The sequence below is a fragment of the Rosa rugosa genome, chromosome 7, assembly GCF_958449725.1.
Source record: "Rosa rugosa chromosome 7, drRosRugo1.1, whole genome shotgun sequence".
NCBI classification, from domain to species: Eukaryota; Viridiplantae; Streptophyta; class Magnoliopsida; order Rosales; family Rosaceae; genus Rosa; species Rosa rugosa.
The window spans coordinates 12,698,834-12,722,046 of record NC_084826.1 but is presented as its reverse complement, the minus strand read 5'-3'; the positions used below and the strand labels follow the sequence as shown (position 1 = coordinate 12,722,046).

The 23,213-nt window shown below is 39.8% G+C and overlaps 4 protein-coding genes across 4 annotated transcripts; 2 read left to right on the top strand and 2 right to left on the bottom strand.

Annotated features, from left to right (window-relative positions):
- Nucleotides 1-1,177: 1,177 nt before the first annotated feature.
- On the top strand, nucleotides 1,178-3,706 carry LOC133722862 (putative disease resistance RPP13-like protein 1). The gene has a single exon (XM_062149721.1). The coding sequence runs from the start codon at nucleotides 1,178-1,180 to the stop codon at nucleotides 3,704-3,706; it is 2,529 nt and encodes an 842-aa protein (XP_062005705.1).
- Nucleotides 3,707-7,549: 3,843 nt separating this feature from the next.
- On the top strand, nucleotides 7,550-7,974 carry LOC133720337 (ubiquitin). The gene has a single exon (XM_062146597.1). The coding sequence runs from the start codon at nucleotides 7,583-7,585 to the stop codon at nucleotides 7,817-7,819; it is 237 nt and encodes a 78-aa protein (XP_062002581.1). The 5' UTR covers nucleotides 7,550-7,582; the 3' UTR covers nucleotides 7,820-7,974.
- A 2,877-nt stretch (nucleotides 7,975-10,851) lies between these two features.
- Nucleotides 10,852-12,438, bottom strand: LOC133722861 (probable E3 ubiquitin-protein ligase ARI8). The gene has a single exon (XM_062149720.1). It carries the CDS (start codon nucleotides 12,436-12,438, stop codon nucleotides 10,852-10,854), a length of 1,587 nt encoding a protein of 528 aa, XP_062005704.1.
- A 3,476-nt stretch (nucleotides 12,439-15,914) lies between these two features.
- Nucleotides 15,915-17,484, bottom strand: LOC133720336 (protein ASPARTIC PROTEASE IN GUARD CELL 2-like). Its single transcript, XM_062146596.1, has 2 exons — nucleotides 17,027-17,484; nucleotides 15,915-16,886 (listed from the first exon to the last, which is right to left on the bottom strand). The coding sequence occupies exons 1-2, from the start codon at nucleotides 17,388-17,390 to the stop codon at nucleotides 16,759-16,761; spliced, it is 492 nt and encodes a 163-aa protein (XP_062002580.1). The 5' UTR covers nucleotides 17,391-17,484; the 3' UTR covers nucleotides 15,915-16,758.
- Nucleotides 17,485-23,213: the final 5,729 nt, after the last annotated feature.

Here is a 23,213-nt window from a genome sequence, read left to right as displayed (position 1 = left end):
AAGCTACTTTTGCTTTTCAAAAAAGAAAGGTGAAAAACATTTCACCCAAAAAGGAACCTGCCTTTTCCTTGTCCGACCTCCACCAACAGGAGCACTCAGGAAAGCAGGAAATCACGGAGTTGAACTGTATATTTGATGTTTTGAATTTAAGTTTGGAGTCCGCTCTCTATATAAGGAGCTTGCATTTCATTTGTGAAGGCATCGAAAAAACCACACACATCAAAAACTTCCACAATCTGTAAAATAGCTTAAGAACTTGAGCAGAAGAGTCTTCTCTCAAGAGGTAGCAGTGTGATCTTTCTTTCCTGTCTAGTATGAAGTGTGCTTCCATTTACAAGTAAGTACTGTAATCATTCTCATGGATAGCTAAACAGCTTTTTAGCTGTTTACCTGAGAATGAGGCTCTGGATTCTTAACTTGTAATTATGTTTATATAAATAAATTCAGTGTGTTCACCCACTTCATCAAAATTTTTATTTCAACAAAGTTATCCGTTATCTGTTGTTTTACTACTTGTGATCTGCCATTATCATATACTCTCTTTAGGCTCAGATTTCCTTTAGCTTAGTAAAACTTTGCCACAGCTTTGTCTAGAAACAAGCAGCAGTGATTCCGCCTGTTAAAGTAACCGTTAGGCAGGAAGCCGTTAGGTGAAAAACTTAGGCATGTTGAAGGCTAGTTTTGTTTTTCTCAAAAATTGGAACAGGGTTTTCTAAGAAAAAGTGAATTTTGAACCCAAAAGTCAGCATAGGATATACTAGGCACTACTTTAGAAAGGACTACCCTTATGAGTCTTTTCCCCTAAAAGTTGTGTAATTGGGCAAAATACCTAGATGTTGGATCAAATGGGCAAAATACCATGAGTTTTTGGGCATACGGGCTTAACCCCTTAATTTTTCTCTTATTTTTTTTAACCTTTTGTGGTATTATAAAATATAAATGTTAGCTTTGTTGCGTTGTGGTTGGATTAAACGTGTGGAGGGTGTGCCATTTAACTTTTGTAAAAGGAATCTTGTCAAAAAAAAAAAAAACTTTTGTAAAAGGAAGAGACCTAACTTTTGTAAAAGGAAGAGACCTATCAGCAGGTCTTCGTTCCAAGTCAGAAACCAGTAGAGCCTCTTGGAAGCCGAAGCTCGTTGAGTGCTTGATTGTTTCCTTTGCCAACTGAAAACTGCTAATGGAGTTTCTCAGTATATTTCTCTCGATCGGCCTTACGTCCGCATTTCTGCAGGTCTTTGTGGAGAAACTTGCAAACTACTGTATTAAGAAGATAGGCAAGACTCGCAAGTTGCACGACAATCTCCAAAAGCTGGCAAGAACACTGTTGAAAATTCAATCTCTGATAGATGATGTAGAAAACAAGCACTCCATCTCCAATGCTTGCCGGATTTTAATCGAAGAATTCCGGAGTGTTGTCCTTGATGCAGATGATTTGCTGGATGAGATTGCTGCTGAGGAGACAAAGTCCTCCAAATCGATCGAGAGCAAGGTAGCTGATATGCTTAAGAGAGTGCAGGAGTTGGCTGCAGAAGTGGAGGTTTATTTCATCTCAGAAATATCAAAGCGGAGACCTCGTCAAGCTCTGGCTATTCCTCATGGTAGTTCTCTGGTCGATGAGTCCTTTGTAGTTGGAAGGAAAGATGAAAAGGAGAAGCTCATCAACTGGTTGGTTGCTGACAATACAAAACCAAACTCTCACCAAGATGTTTCTGTGAGTTCAATAGTTGGTATGGGTGGCACGGGGAAAACAACACTTGCTCAACTCGTCTACAATGATTCAACTGTGGCTGAGAAATTTCCTTTGAGAATGTGGGTATGTGTTTCTCTAGACTATGATTTGGTTAAAATCACTAAATCAATCCTTGAGTCCGCCAACAAGAAAGTTTCCGAGTTGTCAGATCTTGATTCTATTCAGATTCAACTAGAAAAGGTCATCAACACCAAGTTTTTACTTGTATTAGATGACATGTGGAATGAGAACCCGGTTGACTGGGATGCCTTGAAGTTGTTGTTTAGATTTGCAGGGTCTGGGAGCAAAGTTGTGGTAACTACTCGAAGTAAAATTGTTTCATCCATTGTTACCACTACTCCTAGTAATATTCATATTTTGAATGCTATGCCTACTGAAGATTGTGAGGGAATTATTAAGAAAATCTTGAGACCGAGTATTGCTGAACCAGGTAATTTAACAGAGATGGCGGCCAAGTGCAAAGGTCTTCCTTTGGCGGCCAAAGTCGTTGGAAATGCTCTGCGTTTCAAGTCACAAGAGGAGTGGGATGCCCTGCTAAAATTTGATTTTTGGAACTTGGCTGAAGATAAGAACTATATCTATCCAGTACTTAAGCTTAGCTATGATCATTTGCCAGCTTATTTGAAAAGATGTTTCGCTTATTGTTCAATTTTCCCTCTTGGTCATCAATTTCAAGTGGATGATTTAATCCAATTGTGGGCAGCAGAAGGCTTCATCCAAGCCCAAGGGACAAGAAGAATTGAAGACATCGGAAGGGACTACTTCCACGAATTGTTTGCGAGCTCCTTTTTTGAAATTTCAGAAAATGGTAGTGGTGAACGAGTGTATAAAATGCATGACTTTATTCACTACTTGGCGAGATTAGTTTCTACAAACTTATGCTTTCGTTCGGAGGAGAATATATTGTGGCCCATATCTAGAACTGTTCGGCATTGGTCTTTGCCTCATCAAAATGTTCGAAAAGAGACGTGGGAAGAATTCCAAAGGTATGACAAACTGAGGACATTTATCTTGCTTTCTGAAACCCCATCTAATCTTGTCGAAGTCCCTGTAAAATTTTTTGAAAAGATGCGTTGCCTAAGGGTTCTGAATTTGAGCAATAGTGGCATATCTAGCTTGTCTGATGATTTTGCAAAATTGATACACCTTCGTTACCTCAATCTCAGTGGTAACGCTTTCAAAAAGTTGCCAGAGTCTATAGCAAATATACATGGGTTAGATACACTTAAGCTGAATGATTGTCCTCAACTTCTTGAATTGCCGGAGAACTTAATGAAGTTGATTAAGCTGCGACATTTTTCCTTTGAGAGATGTCCCAAAATCACTTCCATGCCAAAAGATGTGGGGAGATTAACTAGTCTACAAACAGTAGATGTCTTTATAGCGGGAAGAACCACAGGATATCGAATTGAGGAGCTTAAGAACATGAAATTTCTTGGTGCTGTTGGCATTAAAAAACTTGAGAATGTGGAAAATCGCCGATCTGCTATGGCTGCTGAGTTGGAGAACAAGCAATATCTAAACAAGTTAGAGTTGTTGTGGACAGAGGGAGATCGAGGTGCAAACATTGAAAGAGAAGTTCTTGGTGGTCTTAAACCTCATGATGGGTTGAAAAAGTTGAAAGTAAAAGGTTACTGTGGTAAAGAATTCCCAGAATGGATAGGTGGTCCAGCACCATCAGTTTGCAAGCTCGTTAGTCTTTGCATTCATTCTTGTTCAAAACTGGACACTCTACCTTCATTTGATCGCCTAACTTTGCTCAAAGTGCTAGAGATTGGCAATTGCCCCGATCTTCGATCATTGCCGGCAGAACTACCTAGATCACTTGAAAGTTTGAAAATTTGGGGCAGTAAGGCTTTAGAGGACAGCTGCAAAAGGAGTAGTGGTGCAGATTGGAACCGGATCGAATGGATCCCCACCATAGAGATTGAGGGTCAGAAAATTCAGACTCCTTAGCAAGCACATGGTAATTGAACATTGCTATATCTCCATCAATTGAACTGAAATGTTTGTGGTTTGATAAACAGGTACTTGATGTTTTACTTTTGGCCAATATCCATTTTTTCTTCCTAGTACAGTCAATTATCATCTCCACATATCAACTGTGTCACATTCTGTTTGAACCAGAGTATAGGACTATAAGGGATGAGGGTTGCATTTACAATGCCTTTCAAAGATCTTCTCAGTTTAGTTTCACTCATTGTAATGTTTCATATGTTAAGTCAAGTAGTCTGGTCAAATTACTGTAAACTTGGTGTCTTGTCTGGGCTGTTTCTTATACATAAACCACTTCGTGCTTAGATCAATTTACAGTATCGGTGGACAAACAAATTGATTAGATTTATGTTCATATTTTGTGCAGGCAGATGAGATGGTGCTCTACAAACATGTTTTACTCCTGAATTTCTTGGTTCCATTTGTTCTTTTTTCCTTTTATTTATGTTCTCCTTGCGTGTGAGATTACTGAACCAATCCTGGTTTGAAACTTCTTACCAGATTATGTAACTGTTTTAGAATTTAAAAACTCCATGTATTAAACTTATGTCTGCAACCTTTGAAGAATGTAACCTTGTAAGGCTATGCTTGTACTTTTCCCAGTTTTTAATGAGTTATCATCAAGCATATGAATAAAATTTGTCTGTAATTTATGTAGTTTATGTCTGATGTGTCAAGTAATTTAGAAGTTCTCCAATAAAAAGCAGCAAACAACAGTTACATTCTTATAGTTTATGAGAATGTTCATCCAGACAAACAGCAGATATATCTATATGTATGTATGATGTGTTTATGTTTGTCTCTTTTTATTCTTTAGGCTGGCAATGTATGTCAATACATCCGTTATGTGATTAATTAGTAATGGGAAATACATTTATCATATACAACAAAAGGAGAGTTCATAAAAGTAATAGAATTACTTGGGGGAAGGAGGGAACCCCACCAGACCAGCAAAGGCTGATCTTTTCTAGAAAGCAATTGGACGATGGTCGCACTTTGACAGATGATAACATTCAAAAGGAGTCTACACTCCACCTTGTCCTCCGTATCCGTGGTGACGATTTCTGATAGGAGTGTGTTGTTTAGTTAAGCTGTTAGTTTGTGACATAGATTGGCAAGACTGCCAAGTTGGCCAATCTTTTTTAGTGTGTCCATTTAGTCCATTGATGTCTTTCTCATTGCCAAGACTGCCTATCTTCGTTTACTCAATAGTAAATTTCCTTAGTTATGTAAATGTTGGTTGCCTTATTAGCTTTCTTTCTTTTACTTAAATTTTGCCTTCTCTGCACTTTGTATCGATTAATTGTATGAATTGCTCTTTTCTTGGAGAAGCATTGTGTACAGGTTGAGCTTTGTAATCAGTTGGTGTTTGTATAGTGTTAGCAAATTTCAGAATGCATATCAAATGTCTGTGAGACAGTAGATCATATTTGTACTTGAACCCAGAAAACAGACCTGAACATTTGAAGAAAACAGAAAACAGACCTGAAAGCTAGCAATTTGGCTATTTAAAGACGGGGATTAACTAACTAATCTACTTTCTACATACTTAGCTTTCAGACGAAGTTTAAATAGCCAAATTGCTAGCTCAGGAGGTTGTCACTTCAGGTCTCTTTTCTGTTTTCTTTGAATGTTCAGTTTAGTTTGTGAATTACATTAGTAAGGCTACTTATAATTGTGACAATTTAGTGAAGAAAGGGTTTTGCTTGATATTTTGATTTCTAGTCCTTTTCTGGTTATTTTCTGTGGTTGGTGTTATACTACTGCTATCTGATCTGTTTCAGTAATGTAGAGATGTGATAGTTTCTTCTCTATTTGTTATCTTTGCTCCCTCAGGATAGCAATTTTGCTATTCATGTTCATAGTTTGTCAATTCCTCAGATTCTATCTCATTTTACGTTCTTGTGGTTGTGAAAATTTTCCTTCTATATAAATGTGGTATGGATGTGCTTTTACTTCAACAACGGAAGTATTGACTATTGAAGCCTGCATACTTGTTAATATCAGCTGATAGAGTGTATTTCAGTTCAAGGTCTACATGCTTGAGTTTTATGATTTAGTTTTACGTGGTGAGTGTGTTGTTGGGGTGGTTGTGATTCTGTTACACGTTTTAAATTAGCATAGTGGTTATGATGTGTAAGCCCAGTACTAATACTGGATTTCGAATATTATTTAAATGTTCAATCAGTGTCCGTCTTCATTAACAAGGGTTGTTTTGAATGCTTTTGCACCTAAGAACATTTGTTTTGAAGCCTTGGGCTGTAACTGTGGAAAGGAGATTTGCTTTGGGGGAAAAAGGGTCTAATTGTCTGTCTAGTATCTAGATCCTTGGCTTCCCAAATGCTGTTCCTTTTATATATGTGTGATGAAATTTTGTTTGGATTCAGTAATGTCAAGGGGGGAAGTGGGTTACGTTTCATTATGTTATGAGAAGCCAAATTGCTAGCTTGTCTTTGGTTGCCCCTTCAGTTCTCATTTCAGCAGGGGTTCTATTCTGAATTTCCGACTAATGTTTTGTGTGGTTTTGATTTTTGAACAAGCCAAATCGGGGTTTCTTTAATTTCTGTCAGTCATTTAGAACATGTTTAACAGGTGCTCTCACTGGTTTTGCTGGAAGGATGGTTGGTAATTTGGTTTTCGATTCAGGGTTAGTGAATTTCATAAAATAAAGGGTGTTCTAATCCATTAGTGAATCTTCATTGCATATTGTGCTGTGTCTATTGACATTTGTTGCAGGCTCCTTTTTTATACATCCCAATATTAGGCGGAGAAAGGGATTTTACTGGATAGTTTGGTTGCTTGATATTTAGATCTGCAACATAGCCATCTTTTTTCTAGCTATGCCATGTAGTGTTATATGCATACTGAAACGTATTTGGTTTTTGTAATTTAGAGACGTGGTAGATTCTTTTGAGAATGCTTTTGCGTTTCTTTCTCAAGAAGCCAAATTGCTAGTTCAGCGCTCTGTTGTCACTTTAATGGCAATTTAGGAGTACATTCAGTTTATTCTGGACATGCCATGTTCTTAATGTAGTGTTTTCGACTGTGCATACTTTTAGTTCAAGCAAACGTACTGATATGTGTTACCTGGGTTGAAGTTGCATAACAAGTGTTCACTAGCCGAATGTGCACTTTTTTTTAGCTTCTGTGGGTAAGAAACAGTGTTGTTTAACTGGTTGGCATATATATGAACTCCTTTGTGACTGGGAAATTGATCGTGCAGATATCCATCAAGCTATATAACTGTTGATATCTAGCCATGTCGTAATGATCGAAAAACATTTTAGGCTTTCATGGCCATTTGTGGTGTTGGATTTTTTGTATGTGGCCTACAAATCCTCGATATAAAATCAGTGTGACTGTGACCTTTATAGTTGTTTATCAAAGCCTGTAGGAACGCTACATACATATCGAAGCTTGAGTGATTCGAAGAACTTCTTGATAACTCTGATGTTTAAGGTTTGCACATGCGATAACGGATCTGAAGGTCTTTGTATAGAAATAGAAATAGCATATACCACTCGGAGTAGGTCTCATATCTTGTGATGATAAAGTATAACTCGTTATCCTTCTTCTGTAACATTCGACTAATGGTCACATTTGGACTTTTGGTTCACTCAATACTTTGGATTCTCTCACGACTCCAAATACGTTTAGCTTTTGTCCTCTTGAGACTCGTACCGTCAGGTCTTCTAAATTGATTAGGAGAATGTCTAACTGTAGTCGGCCATATCAACTCTTTATAAAGCCCCCTGTTCTCTTCTTCTTCATCACAAAATTCTCAAACGCATCTCTAGTTCTCTCTGAATTTCATCTTTTCTCGATTCAATCGCAACCATGCAGATCTTCGTGAAAACCCTAACCGGCAAGACCATCACCCTCGAGGTCGAGAGCTCTGACACGATTGACAACGTCAAGGCCAAGATCCAAGATAAGGAGGGAATCCCGCCAGACCAGCAGAGGCTCATCTTCGCAGGAAAGCAGCTCGATGATGGCCGAACTTTGGCTGATTATAATATTCAGAAGGAATCTACACTCCACCTTGTCCTTCGTCTCCGCGGTGGTGATTTCTGAGATAGATTGATGGTGTCTGTTTGGTGGATAAGTGTTTTGTTATGGTGGTTTGGATTGGCAAGACGGCAAATTTGTTTGAATTTCTTTAGGGCTTTTTGGTTATGTTTGTGAAGACTATAGTCTAGTTTAGATTGGCAAGACGGCAAGTTTGTTGAATTTGTTTAGTGCCTTTTGGTTATGTTTGTGAACTATAGTCTTTTTTTTTTTTTTTCCTTTTCAGTTGGTGATGATAAATAAAATTTCCTCTTAGTCTTTTTTCTTGTTTTTTATTTAGAATTTTCCTGCTCTCGATCACTTTGAGAGGGTGAAGCCTGCAGATTACTTGGATTCTTGCTATTGGTTGTTTTTGGATTGCCTTATGAAGTTCTTGAATGGAAATAACATAATGTATTAGAAAATTGGTTAAGACTGTCAATACATACCAGTAATGTAGTAGCATAATGGTTAGGGAAAATTTTAGGAACAGTACATGAAGTTAAGCTCACTATGCATTTGTGTACACAGAAGTTATAAATTATGAACTTTGGTACGCCACATATAAACCTTGACCCACTATATAGACACGACGTCATTGACGCCGTGAGAACCTCTGCCACCTGGCATAGTTTCAGGGGTAAATTGGTCTCTACACTATCTTACTCTAGCCACCCATCTCTCTATTTCTCTGGCCACCCATCTCTCTCTCTCTCTCACCTCCTGGTTGCACAATGGTCGGAGAGAAGTCCCAGCAGCCGGGCAAGGTCACCTGCAACCATGCATGGAGCTCTGCAACAACCTCCTCTCCTGCCACTACCACACCACCATTGTCATTCCCTCCACTCCATCCTCCGCCATCCCCTCCTTTTTTTCCCTATACCCACTCGCCCCACAGCGCCTCTTCCGGTCCTCCCTGACCCGAACCCGACTTGCTCCGCCACCAAGCCGTCCAAGAGCTCAACCGCCACCTCACCAACTGCCTAGCCACTGCTCCTCGGCCTCTCTGCGTTGTAATCGACTTCAAGATCGTAATCCACCTCGCAGCTCATCATCCAAAACCCCAATTCCAATTCCAATTGAATCTTTCTTCTTCATCATCAAACCAGTCATTTACACACAGAAACCAGTCCAAACCAAGCATGATGGATTTCGAAGATGAACAATACCTTAAGCAAAGGCTAGACGAATTGCAGAGAGACATCTCCAAGATGCAAAAGTTTGAGCCCACCGTCGCCGCCATCATCTCTCTCCTCGTCGTTGCAAAGAGACAAATTGAAGACCCGCTACACCTTCCTCGGGTTCAAGGCCGCCGGGTTGGCCCTCTTCCGCCTTGCCTAACCCTAATTTCAGAGTTGTGAGAAAGAGAAAGTCACAGGGAGCTTTCTGGGTTTGGGTATTTGGCGAGAGGGGGGGGGGCGGGAGAGAGAGTCAGAGAGAGGAGATACTTTTTTTTTTTAACACCAAAAATAAGAGTTAGAGTGAGAGAGTACTAAATTACCCTTTGACAAATGAATAATGACATAGGATTTAACGACTTCACTAACGTCGTGTATGGATCGTGGGTCAGGGTTTACATTTGGTATACCAAGGTTTATAATTTGTAACTTTGTGTACACAAATGCATAGTGGGCTTAACTTCATATACTGTTTCTAAAATTTTCCCTAATGGTTATATATACTGTCAATACATGGTTGTTGATCCATAGCTTCAATGTATTGTGCTTTGCAGTTTCTTGTCATTTGGCTTGCTTTTCTCCATGATTTTGTATCAGTTCATTGTTTTGAGCTTACTGGATTATGAGACTGAGTCTTGGTTATTGATCCTTGTTGATAGCTTCTATATTTACTGTGGTTAGAATTATGAATTTTGTATAGAAACAGGGTATTTTCTTGTTATGACAACTACATTCCATGGTTAGTGTCCAATTTTGTTTAGTCCGAGCAATGCAGGGGTGTGGTAGATTCATTCTTCAATCTCAGTTTATGTATTTGTCTTTCCGTTATCAATTCAGTGGCTCAATTCTGTAAACTGTTAAACTTTGGTACAACGAGAAGCCTGTGAATACTTGTCTATTTATTGTGGACAATGAATAGTTCTGATTCTTTACTTTTAAATGTTTTCTTTGATCAAGCATCAAGAACTGATCTGTTACCTGGTTGAATGAAGGAGATGATATGTTGCGTAATACGAGAGCGTGAGAGACCATTATTTGCTGATTTTAGTTTTTGTGGTAAGAAACATCAATTTGAGTTGTGGTGAACTATTGTGCACACACGCATCTACACAAATGATCTACAAACTCTCAGCTCTGTTTTCCCTTCTCTGATGTTCCTTTCTAGGGCAGTGGTTTCTAGGGCAGTGGTTGAATTTGCAAGAATTCACGTAGCTGTACGTTTGAGTGTCCTTGAGATAAGGCTTAAAATCGGCCACAGCCTATGGAAACAGAACAAATACTAGTGTGAACCATGCAGACATTAGGAATTCAATGACAACTAGCAGCAAGAATGGTTACTTTTCAATCAAACGATGAAGATGAGATACCAATTCATATTATATCTAGCAGCATGACTTACAGAATCAGAAAGAAACAGGTCTTCAGTCATAACTGTGAGGAAATTAGGAAGTCGATAGAATGGGGAAATTCCCCATCACATAGTGAATATATTGAAAATTGGCATATGAAAAGTTGTAAAACATCGGTCAGTACCTATAAACCAACTTAACCTGTTCTAATTGGAATTCCAAAATAGGATGAACCCTCCACCCTCCCTGCCCTGGATGCTCTGCATCACTAGTAACTGTCATCATCATCAGAATCATCAGCGTCATCACATATTGCACACCTGATGGTAGACACTGAATTAGCATAGGTATAACGATCATCCTATGGAATTTGTGGAGTACACGTCTCACACCTTCTGGTAGAAAGTGGATTTACATGGGTACAATAGTCTCAGCCTCATTATAATTACGAGTTATGTTTCTGCTGAAAGCAGGTTCATAAGGGTGGAATGTCTCTTGAAGACCCTCCCTCAGGCTCATAGTTAGGGCAGTATTACTTTCGAAGAACTTTCTTTTTCTGTTTCTTTGTTAAAATCTCAGAAAGGCCGTCCTCCAACGCAGTAAGCAGCCTGTCGAAATAAGTACCAGTCACCCTTGTCAGACTTATGAGTTTCTTTTGGAACTCTATGAACCAAACCTTATCGTCATGAGCCAGGTTGAGAAACTGTTGCAGTTCACTCTCTGCACATTTGTGAAGCCTCTCCAGGCTGAACTCGGCATGGCCTTGCAAGTGCTCGAAGAGATGACGCTTGGCATCCTCATTCTCCTTCATGTAGTATCCATAAGCATAGGTCCATCGCAATACCTGCCTGCATTCAATTATCTGTTGCCAGGCCTCTATGATAAAATCGTACTTATGCTCTATTGTATTTTTCTGTATGTGTCCAAGTTCCTTAATGTGCACGGTCTTCACCTTATCAAAATCCTTGAGAGCTCTTTCCTTTGATGATCCATTGTTTGCCCAACGTTCATAGTAATGAGCATATCTCTCTAAATCTATCTTTGCCTGCATTCTCTCTTTCTCAGCCATGCCCCAAACTCCCCCTGACATATCAGTTGCCCTCCTATTAAACGCGTTGCAATGGCATGTACCGTATGGTCCGAGGCAATACCAGCAAAATTGAAATCTACAAGGAGCTGTGCAGGTCATGTGATTACACCCTTGGTTCTTTTCGATCGATCTGTTACACTTAGGACAGGGCTTGGTATTAACCATTATCCATTGTCCATTCTGAGAATCATCCGCGTTCTTCAAAATCCACTTCTTCACAGTCTCGCAGAACACCGGACGATGATTCTCCTCCTCACAATTCCAGCAATAACTATGCGAGCAAAGACACGAAACATCATATGATGACATTCTGTCTGGAGCATCAAACTTAATAGCATACTTGCAATCCGGAGCAGGACACCATCTAATCTTCTTCCTGTTATGTTCGACATATGATCTTAACAGGTAATGCTTGTACTTGTCATACTCGGCTTTTTTTCCTGTCACCACCAGCACGTTTTCGATTAATTCAGGACCAACTGCTGCCTTACAAGATGGTTCAGGACATCTCAGCATCAAACATGCCGGACCGGAGTCACAGATTGATGTGCTAATATAACCTTCCCAGCAATCTCGACAATAAGGATGACCACAAGAGGTTGACAAAATACTACTAATAGTACTCTCTGATGAATAGTAGTACTCATCAAAACAAATCCGGCAAGTAATTGGTTGATTTGCACTGGCACTATGTTTAACCATTGGTTTCTCCAACAAGCCTGCATTCTCTCGAACTTTCTCTTCATCAGCAAACCATTCATCCTTTAGTTCCTCGTCCCTCCAATTAAAGTAAAGGAGCAGTAAGCATGCGTCGGATTTTGATATGGAAAGGACCGTGGACACTTCTGTAATATAATCTTTCTGAAGCTTGGCAATTTCTTCTTCTTTGAGAAAAGTATAATTAATCTCACCAGAACCATTGACTTTGTCATCTTCTGGAAGATCAAGATCGTCATCGGATGCGCTGTAGATCCCTGCATCTTCATCACCACTATATACGGTTGTGTAGTCTTCTTCGCTCGCTCTCATAGTGCATATTGTCCGCTCTGACGCAGTCGGAAGTAACTTGGGTTTATAAGTAATAAACCCTAAAAAGATAAATATGGCCAGAGAAATTGATATGATAAACTGATCCTAATACAAAGCATGATAGTGCTTATATAAGCATCCAATACCTAATCATAATCATAATCATAATCTAACAAGAAATCTTAAAGAATCCAAATTATAAAGGAAACTAAGAACCTAAAAATAAAAAGAATCCTAAAAAGAATGTATAACTAGCCTAAAAATATTAAATGCCGAATCGGATACTTAAAACGATATATTTTGGCCTAAATCTGATAGGGCTCAATAAAGTGAGTCTTAAAGATTTCGTCGTTCCCATTCTGGAAATGTATCATGCATCTCAAACGGACATTTTAGCCAAAAGTTGATCCCAATTTGATTCACGAGTAACTCGAAAAGTCCAAAACCAACTCTTCTTAAATATTCCAGCGGCTAGTAACCTCATTACAAATGAATTACATATTTTCCAGCTAAACCGAACCCAATCTCATCCTACATCAGGCTCCTATAGATATCGGGGGTATAGACCAACGTATACAACGAAACAAAAGGGGGCCTGTGCTATGGGAGAGGTGTCTAACTTAATTAAACTCTAATAATAGTTAATGGATTCCTATTCCTATTTGGTCAGTAATTGATTCTCCAAGTCCAACATGGAGACTAATAAAGTAGGAGTTAATCGTTCTTATAATGCATATATTATTTTTTATTTTTTGCAGTAATTTAATTGCCAGTTTTCTTTCTTAAAAGTTGGCGGCATAAGGCAAGATTTTACCTCCGTATGCATCTTTCTTTTTTGGATATGTACCTTTCTCTTTTGTTCTTAGTGTTCTTAACTGAGTTCACATGGCTGTAACTTTTATTATATGCTATATTGCTATATATATGACATTTGCAGTTCTTCACTACATTTATTTTTGAATTGGTTGAAATTAATTCAGTTTGTTGTTCGAAACTTATCTTTTTGTTGCAGGCTGGCTTTTACCTTTGGAAATCCAGCATATTCATTCTTATTATCTCTAGAAGAGGGTGAAATGTAGCAATCTTGATTCATTGAATATTGAAATAAGAAGACAATGTCTCTGCCATGTTTACTGTGACTAAATCTTAAATTGTATGCTTTATTTTAAAAATGTGTTGCACACGCATTGCGTTTGTGTTTGATACTAGTTATTGCTATCATTCTTGTACTTTGGGAAGCACTCTCCAGTCTCCAGATGTATGATTTCTGATTGTTGGAATTAAATTTCTATAAAAAAAAAAAAGACAGTAGACAAGAAATTGAAAAATGAATTTGGTGTATTAATTTTTTTTGGTATTGCCCATAATTTTCTGCATTAAGAATGATAGGTAATTAATAAGTACTTTATCATTGTTTTGTGAGGTTTAGGCATAATGTCCCCCCCCCCCCCCCCCCCATGTATTCTGTGGTTTCATTAATGATCAAGACTTAAGAGCAGCCGTATTGGCTCTATTTCAAAAAATAATAATAAGTACTTTATCGGGGTGGGGAGTAGTAGGGAAATCACTGGAAAAGTGGAAATGAATTGAGTCCGTGACCCCACAACAATGTATAACACCTAGACTTGTAAATGGACCGGATTTGGATCGGATCGACCTAAATCCAAATCCGTTTACTTAAAAAAAAATTCGATCCAAACCCGCTCCGTTAACCCGGTGGATCATTGATAGCTTGATCCAAATCCGTATCCGCCGAATTAACGGATACCCGATCCGCTAATCCGACCCGTTTGTAATTTCAAATATTTAAAAATTTTAAATAGTAATATTAAATTTATATCATGATACCTCATAAGATATTAATAAAATATTAAAACAACATGAAAAGTATCACCAAAAGTAGAATTACATTATCAAAATTCTTAATGCTTCTTGGAATCTTGGGTGATGGACTGTTCCTTAGATTTCTGCAAAAAATTTGTATTAGAAATTCTTCATATTTTATATTTTATATTAAAATATATATATATATATATATATATTAATAAAAAAAATATTTTATTATTACGAAAACGAGCCGGATCATTAACGGATCGGATCAACCTAAATCCGTATTTGATCCGTTAAATAAACCGGTTAACGGATTCGAATCATTAACGGATCAACGGATCAAAATTTTCGATCCAAACCCGTCCAATAGCCACGGATTTTGAGCGGGTCTGGATCAAAATCTGGTCCATTTACAGGTCTAATAACACCTACGAGTCTAGTTTATAATAATAATACAGAGAATCTAATCAAGTCTTTCTTTCTTTCTTTCTTTCTTTTTTCAGGAAAATAGGTTCAGTATGTATTGAAATTGAACAAGTAGTACAAAAATAACTCACCCCACTTGGGCCATCAAAAAGAGCTATTTTCCAAAGTAGAAAATCTATTCTAGTAACAAGAACAAGCTCCCAATACCTCTAGTACACCCATTTTTTTGAAAATCAATGCATATTTATTATAACAAAAAAACCTAATACTCTGAAGTGAAAAGTAAAATGAGTCAACAGAGTAACTAGTTTTTTTGCAACCTGAAACATTCAAGCAATAATGGTAGCAGAAAGTGAAATTTGACCTTGAACTCCCATATCTAAGGCAACCCAGGCCCTAACAACTCTTAGGACCCAGACCACCCACTTATAGCCTTGCTTAAGGCCCACACTCCAAAAATGGCCCCAGAAGACCCAGCTTGGGATATTTGCCAAGGGCACCACCCCAGTATATCAGCCCACCACCACTGTCTTTCCGGGTCGCCGCCGAAGAGCACTGCCGTCCCGTCACTTTAGGCTCCATCAGTTTCACCACCGTGCAGGAAGCTGCTTCATCATCCCGTCACTTTAGTTCATATTAGTTGTTGGCTAGTTGTTTCTTCTTGGAGGTGTTGTTTGTCTACAAAACCAGTAGGAAAATGGTGAAGTTTTGTTGATCGATGAGCATCACTAAAAAAGAAATTGCTGAAGTGAAGACAATTAACTAACTTGAACCCTATTCAAAAAAAAAAAAAAAAAAAAACCAACTTGAACCTGTGGATTAAATCAAAATTATAAGGTGAATCCCACAAAGGATTTACACTTCTTTGGAGATTTCTTCTGATGGAATTCCACAAAGGGCTTATTTGACATTGACTTGGTATGAAAGAAAATGGCTGCTACTCGTATCAACTACTTGGCTCACACAAGTAGCTAATGGGAGTGACAATCGTAGTCATGGAGGCTTCGATTCAGTTCCTTCCAACAATGGCAATGACAATTACAGTGGCAACTACACCAAGAGCAGTTATAAAAATCATAGTCATGGAGGTTTCATCAATTCTGTTTTTCAATTTCACTATGTTAATTCTGACTACCGTTCTTATCAATATCTTTTGCCCAGAAATTTGTAGAACAAAATAAAATGAACAGAACACAAACATCTTCAGGAAGAAAGCATGAACAACTAGATTCAATAGCTAAGGGTAATAGGATATCATTAATGATCAAGTACTAATGGAATACATACCCCACAGGATCACCATTCTGGACATGATATCGGCCTAGTCATCACAGAGATTCATAACATAATAACAGACCATAAGTTCATAACATATTACAAGACCATAGATGATCACAGAGATCAAATTCACTCCTTGCTGCTTCAACACATACTGGGTCATCTGGTTCGAACTGGAACAAGTCATCTGGTTGTGCACCCCTAAAAGGTTTGGCATACTCCCATCATCATCAACAGAGATGATGGTGAGACAGCCCTCATCCTCAAACAACTCGAAGGCATTTTGCAGCTCCAGAGAGGCTCCACCCTCCAAATGCAGCACAACTGCCGGTCCCCTGCTCAGAAATTCGGTTCGTCCTCCATATTTTTGAAGCTCCAAACCCGAATGTGTTTGGTTCAGTGGCTCCATCCCAAACTTGTCCATGAAATGCTTGACAACCACATCCCTCGACTCCTGGAAATACGGCTTGAACATTGCAGTGTAGGGAGAAATCGAGTCAATGCCGAAACTGAGTCCTTCCGCCGGCAGAGATCCCCGTACGCCGTTGACCATGATGCCGGTGGCGTTGATCAAGCAGTAGTGGTGGTGTAGCAGGGGAGGTTGTTCGAGGAGTCTGGTACTCTGTACCGGCCCTGTAAGGACAGCTTCAGGACCGAAGTCCAAGGTCGCGTCCTTGCCGTCCTGAAGATCACCTTCTATTGGAAACAGAGGTGGAATGCAGTAGGAAAACCGGTCCGTCATGACTGGCCGGAGTTGGGTTAGGAGACTGGAAGGATGACCGACACCTAATCCCATCCCATCACACCGGAGATGGGATTCCCTGATTCGTCGTCACCACCGAAAGCCAATTGATTGAATAAGCCGCAACCGATAGAGAAGTTGAGTGAAACCTCGAAAGCAGCAGCATCATCAACTACATAACCACAAACACAGAAGAAACTACTATTAGAATTCGACTACTATTAATCAGTTGTGCAGTTTATTAAGAAAATATGAGAGAATGACAATGTAATTTTGTTATCCAAATACACAAACTAGCTAGCTTCACATTACCAGAGTATGAGAGTGTGTCCGTGCCGAAAAAGCCCTTGCTATATCCAAGGTTGTAGTCGCACGAGCCGTTGGACAATGGAATGCTTATGCCGAGGGGAGGAGAGCACATCGGGTCGCCAGAGCTCAATAGTGTAAACGCAGAAGAGTGATTGGGTTCGAGGGTCGACCCTCCCTCGTCCACAGGAAAGCAAAGCTCGCACTCTGGAACCGGTAACCGGGTCATGGGGCTTACGGTATCAAAAGCGGTGCTGGCTTGCATAGCCGGAGTGTCTATGCCTAGTTGGACATAGAACATGCCGGAGTTGGATGGGAGAATGGCACGGGAAGCTGCTAGTGCTAGGTCAATAATGGTCTGTTGGAGCATTTGATGGGGAAAGAGTTCTTTCCAGCAGCTGCTGGAAGCATAGCAAGGAGAAGAATTAAGTTTGATAGTTTCATGTTTATGGGGCTTGGGACTTGGTAATGGATCTTCTGGCTCCAAGGTCTCATATATATATATATATATATATATATATATATATATATATATATATATATAGGAGAGGACTGTCCTTGTTAATGTTCAATGTTCAAGATTTAGCAGTGGCTAAACCTGGATTAACGCTGGTCCGATGGGCGGACCGCTACTTGTGATATAATCTATACTCCCGCTACCTGTCAAGTGAAATACAAAGGGCGTCAAAGGGAGACCGCGCTGGGCGGCCTTCTCTTCTCTGATGCCTAAGTTAGTCAATGTATTTATGTTGATAAAGTAACAGTAGGTAAGTAGTAAATGCGTCATTAATGAGGAGAGATGAGTGAACATTTTATAGGTGGAGAAGAGGCTGACATCTTCCTTGTTTTCGATGTGGGACTGATATGCTTCAGTTCCCAACTTCTGGAGCTTCTGATGCTATCTTGCACTGCGCGTGGCGGCGCGTCAGCGGTGATCTGGGGGTGAGCCGGGGCTCAAGCGGTAGCCTGCTTGGCTGTGTTTCCGTAGGTCACACTGTTGGTGATAGTTGGTACCGCTGGCGGTAGCACGAGCGTGGCTCATTCTAGCTAATTATACTTGGCAAATGCTCATATAAGTACAGTCCCAGTTTTTTGTATCCAATCCTGTACCATGTTCTATATATTGCAACAAGCAATATTTAGTTATTTACCCCTGTAGGTCATAGATACTTTACATGGGAAAAATTGAAAATGATTTGATCCTAATCCTAATAATAGCTGGGTTCACAAGCAATATTTGCCACGCTTCCAGCAATAATTGATGCAACTTCTCGTAATACAGCCTATAGTTATTTGGACTCTCCGCGTAAGTTGGAGTCGAAGCCTTGAAGGTAGGTTCCTTTCATTTTCTAGTTCCATAAAAGCCTCTGCAGAAAATATTACCTATGCTGCATATGATAGACAGAAAATAATTCAATTATACGACCAAATATAACAAGTGTTGCACGAGAAGGATTATGATATGAAGGCAAAATTGGAACTAGTTTGTTTTGTAGTTGGAAAAATTTCCCAGTGGTTCATGTGCTCATCAAAGTTTGCAAGCAATCCCTCATCATTCATCAAGTCTTTGTCATTTTGACATAATGAATTTTGAATAGGATATATATTATTAACAGCAGTGGTAGCTGACAGCTAGCTAGATAAACATAAATGAACAATGCTTTAAAGTTTTTTTTTATTTTTTTGGCAAATTGGGAGGGGGGGAGGCAGGTCCTCCCGGTCCAGGAACTTTATGATCGACCGTTTGCCCCGATTACCCGAGGCAGGCCTTGGCAGGAGCCCAACTAACATCTGGGCCCCGAACCGGTTACAATTGGGAGCAGACAGACCCCGCAACGTCCCAAAACCCACACTACCACACTGAAGTGGTCAGGTGGTAGGACATGCAGGCATCCGCAATCAAGCCTTTAGATGACTTAGACACCCGTGAATTAAAGAAGGTAAGAAGTAGAACTTACAAAATTAATTTAATTTGATGATTTACTCTTGCAGAAGTAACTAATCAATCCATGCATTCCATTACAAATAAGAAATACAAGAGACCCTAAAATTCTTAACAGGCATTTAATTTAGATTCTGTAGTAGTGGTAATGGGTTGGGTATCAGTACCGGGGTTAGCCGGGACTTTCATATTTAAGGTCTAAGGGTGAAAAGAGTTTTCACCTTAAGATCTAAGGGATGCCCTATTAAGAAACCGAAACAGGGTCCAACCCAGCCTACCAAAGTAGTCAATTTGGGTGAGACCCAAATATCCAAAACCATACAATTACTCTGACATTCCAAATGGTCCCCGTAGAGTCACAATGGTAACGAGACAGGTCACTCATTCAACTGCAGCCACTACTTCCGAGTTCCACCTAATCAATTGCACGGCCATAAATTTTCCTCCCTTGGATTCTTTATTCTGACATTCGTCCAAGTTTCTAGCTCATGCTATCTTCTCTCAGTGTTCTTCATTTCCTTGAGATTCTTAATCTCTGATCCAATGAGATTATGAGAAGCCACTAGCTAATTATACATACATTTACTATAAACCAAAGATGAGTTACTGTTCACTCAGGCCCGAAATGGAGTGACGGTTTTGCCCTCATTTGAAATTTGTTTTACGGCTCTGCCACTGACCCACTTTTCCATCTCTCTTCCTCTCTCCCGCCGTGTTTTTGCCTTCTCTTTTCTTCCTTCTGCTTCCTAAAACTGCCTCCTTCACTCCCTCAGACAACTACCTCCTCAACTGCGGCTCTTCCTCCAAGGCCACCCTCTTCAACCGAGTCTTCATCGGAGATTCCAATTCCTGGTCGGATTTTGTCTCCACAGGCCGGTCTATTTCAGTCACCAATAACAAAAGCTCACCTCCAAAGTCCAAACTCACCCTCTCCCTACAACACAGCAAGAGTTTTCATCACTGCTTCAAGCTATAGCTTCAGCATCAAGAAAATCGGAACTCACTTGGTGCGTTTTCATTTCTCACTGTTTCCGGCTCAGGGTTTTGATTTGATTGAAAACCCTTTGTTTTCTTTGGAGAAAAACGTTGTGAGTTTTAGTTTTCTTGGCTATTGCTTATGTATGTGTGGGAAAGTTTGAATCTTTGATGGGTTTTGATAGAGATGAGCTCGAATTTTGATTGAGATTGGAGATGGATGAGCTCGAAATGCAAAACCCAAATTGTAACATCCCGTATCTTAATTCACCGGTTTACTAGTCATTTGGACAGTAAACGACAATTTGATTTACTTTTACTCTTTTTCGGTAACTTTAGTGGCCCTAAAAGTTGACTTTTTATTCGGATCAAAATTTGAGAAAATGTTCTTCATGAAAGTTGTAGAGGGCGTTAAACCGAGCGCGTGCATACGTGGTACGTAAAAATCGGAGTTCGTATGTGAAAGTTATAAGCGAAATACTAAAGTTACTGTTCATGTGGTAAGTTTCCATAAATAGCCAAGTTACTGTGGTAAGTTTCCATTTTTGGAAAACTTACCCGGCTTTTCTCTCTCCTCTCCCCCGACTCCTTCCTCTTCGGTCCGATTACGTCCTCCTTCGAATTCTTCTGTTTCCGGCCGACCCGCGACTGAAACCGGACACCGGCAGGCTCGCCTTCTCTCCCTTGTCACGCTTGGGGTGGTGTTTTGCGGTGGCTCGACCGGAGGAGCTCGGAATTTAGCCATGAAGTTCACTGTAGCCAAACAGAGGTTTCGTCGATTTCCGGCGATTCCGGCCATTTCCGGCCACCAAACCACTGTCGAAGGCGCGGTTTTTGCCAAGGATCGTTTTGCCCCTAGCCTTGAGCCACGATTTGCAGTGTAGAAGGAGAATCAAGGAGAACCCGATTCTAGGGTTCTTGGGTTTTCTGGGCTTGTGTTCAACGGCCAAATTGGAGCTCTTCCAGGTAAAATTGGAACTTGTTGTAGTTGAGAAAGAGGTTGGGTTTGTTGAGTAGATGGTGCTGCCAAATTTTGGTGGCCATCGGAGGTGGTTACCTGTGGCGCGTGGGGCCCACGCGCTTCCACTATTGGTGGCGCGTGGAGGCGTGTAGGGCAGTATTTTAATTTCAGTTTTTAGCCCATTAAATTGTAGAATTGTTGTAGAGCTTGTATGTGAAGTTTGGTGAATTTTGGAGGAGTTTGGAATTGTTTGTGATTTTCCGAAGTTTGGGGTTTTGAGATTGAATTGTGGGAAATCCGACCGTCGGATTTCCCTCGTTTTCATTGTAGAATATGTTTATTGAGGAATTGGTGTTGTGGGAGAGATTTGGGTGAAATTTGAGAAGTAATGGAGATATGGATTTTCGGGTTTCGTTTAAAATCGTATTTATTTTATCGGATTGCCGTTTACGGAAAAATAATTGTGTACAGGGCAATGCCGCGAGCTACGATTAAATGAAGGAACTCGTTTGCGTGGTCGCCCAATAGTACTGTGAGTGGACTTTTATTTTTAAGTAAATGATGCATGCATTTATTTCCTTGAATATGCTCTATTTATTTATCAATTGACATTTCGAGCATGTGATTTAATCTCGGAGATTGTTTTCGCTTTATCTCACATAATTACTTTCGATAATGATTCGTTTCCGAAGTTGCTTATGATTTATAATCCTATTTGACGAATTATTTATTTCCGAGGTGATTTCCGGAATTATACTTTTTAATTCTATTTCTATTCGTCGATTTGAGATTTTTTAAAGGATTTTCGAAATGGGATTTCGATGGAGTTATATTCTTATTTATTTATCGACTTTCGGTTTTGGCATTGGGAATGCCTTGATGATGATTTTGGATTTGGTTTTATTTCAACTTACGGAGATTATGTTTTATTATTATTTTCTCTCCTATTTATTTTTGAACTTGAGATTATCTTGGCGTGTGGGACACGTCGTTGGAAATGCATTTGCGAGAGATGGGGAAGCCTTATGTATTTTTGGATTTACTGGATTTTCGGTTATGTTTCCCTGTGCCATACTGAGGGGTGATTTTATCATGCTAGCATTGATTTTCCGCCTTTGTGGCGCGGTGATGGGATCACCGTAGCCCTTCCGCCTTTGTGGCGCAGGTTACTGTCTCTGTGACAGTAATTCTGTAGCCCGGTATCCTATCGCTACACTTAGTGGCGTAAGGGTATATTACGGGAGTTATGGGAGTATTTTAGCTTGGGAGGCTATCACCCGAGCCTGGGAGGCTCACTCGTATGGCTATCATCTTCCCCTACTCATTATATTATTGCTGGGCTAGCGGGGTCTAGTCCGATTCCCTTAACCAGCGGGGCTGGTCTTATTTTCTTGAGTATCAAAGTTCTTTCCTCTTTGCTTGGTTGTGGCTAGCGGGGCTAGTCGGTTTTCTTGAGCTGAACTAAAGTTTTGTTTCTTTAAATTGTTGCATGCATCGGGTTTTTTAAGAGATAAATGTGGGGAAGTATACACTCTTATGTTTTTACAATTATTTATTTTTGTCCACTCACACTAACGTTTTCATATACTTTTCCCCTGGGCCCTTCGGTTTCAAATGCCCAGTTTGCAGGCTAGATTAGTTGAGGTCGGGCGTACATGGAGTCGAGGCATAGCCAACAATATTGCTTCTGCGTACTCATTCTATTTCTGTTTTCTTTGTTACCTAGTGGATTATTATAGCTCTGATAACCTATGAGATTAATATTGTTTTTGGGTTGAGACTGATATTTGTGAAATTGGAGTTGTGATTTGGGGGAGCAGATGGCTCCAGGAGATTAAGGATGGATGATTTAGAAGTGTAAATGTTTTCCTACAGGTTTTGGGTAGCCTACTTTTAGAGGAAGTTCCGCCAAATTTTTGGTAGAATTTCTTCTAAAGTGGGCCCCGCAGGGCCACTTCGGATTTCATGGTGAAATCCGGGGCGGGTCCTGTCACAAATATAGCTGAAATAATTGTAATACTGGGTTAACGGTGGAGGCTTTACTAAGGAAATGAAGGAAACAGTATTAGAGCTTCTTCTGCTTTGTTTTCTTCAGTTTTGGTTATGGGGGGTTAAATGTTGTTCTTTTCTTCCCTGGTGAACAAATAATTAAATTAGCCATGAATATTTGTTTAGATTGAAATGCTTAATTAGCAGACAGTATTGTGTAAACAAGAGTAATTAATTAATTTAGAAGCCTGCAGACAAAGAAGTGGGTCTTCTCTTGCTGAAGTGTCAAAATCTTGAAGGTAGTGGTAGGTCATGTGCTCTCTCTC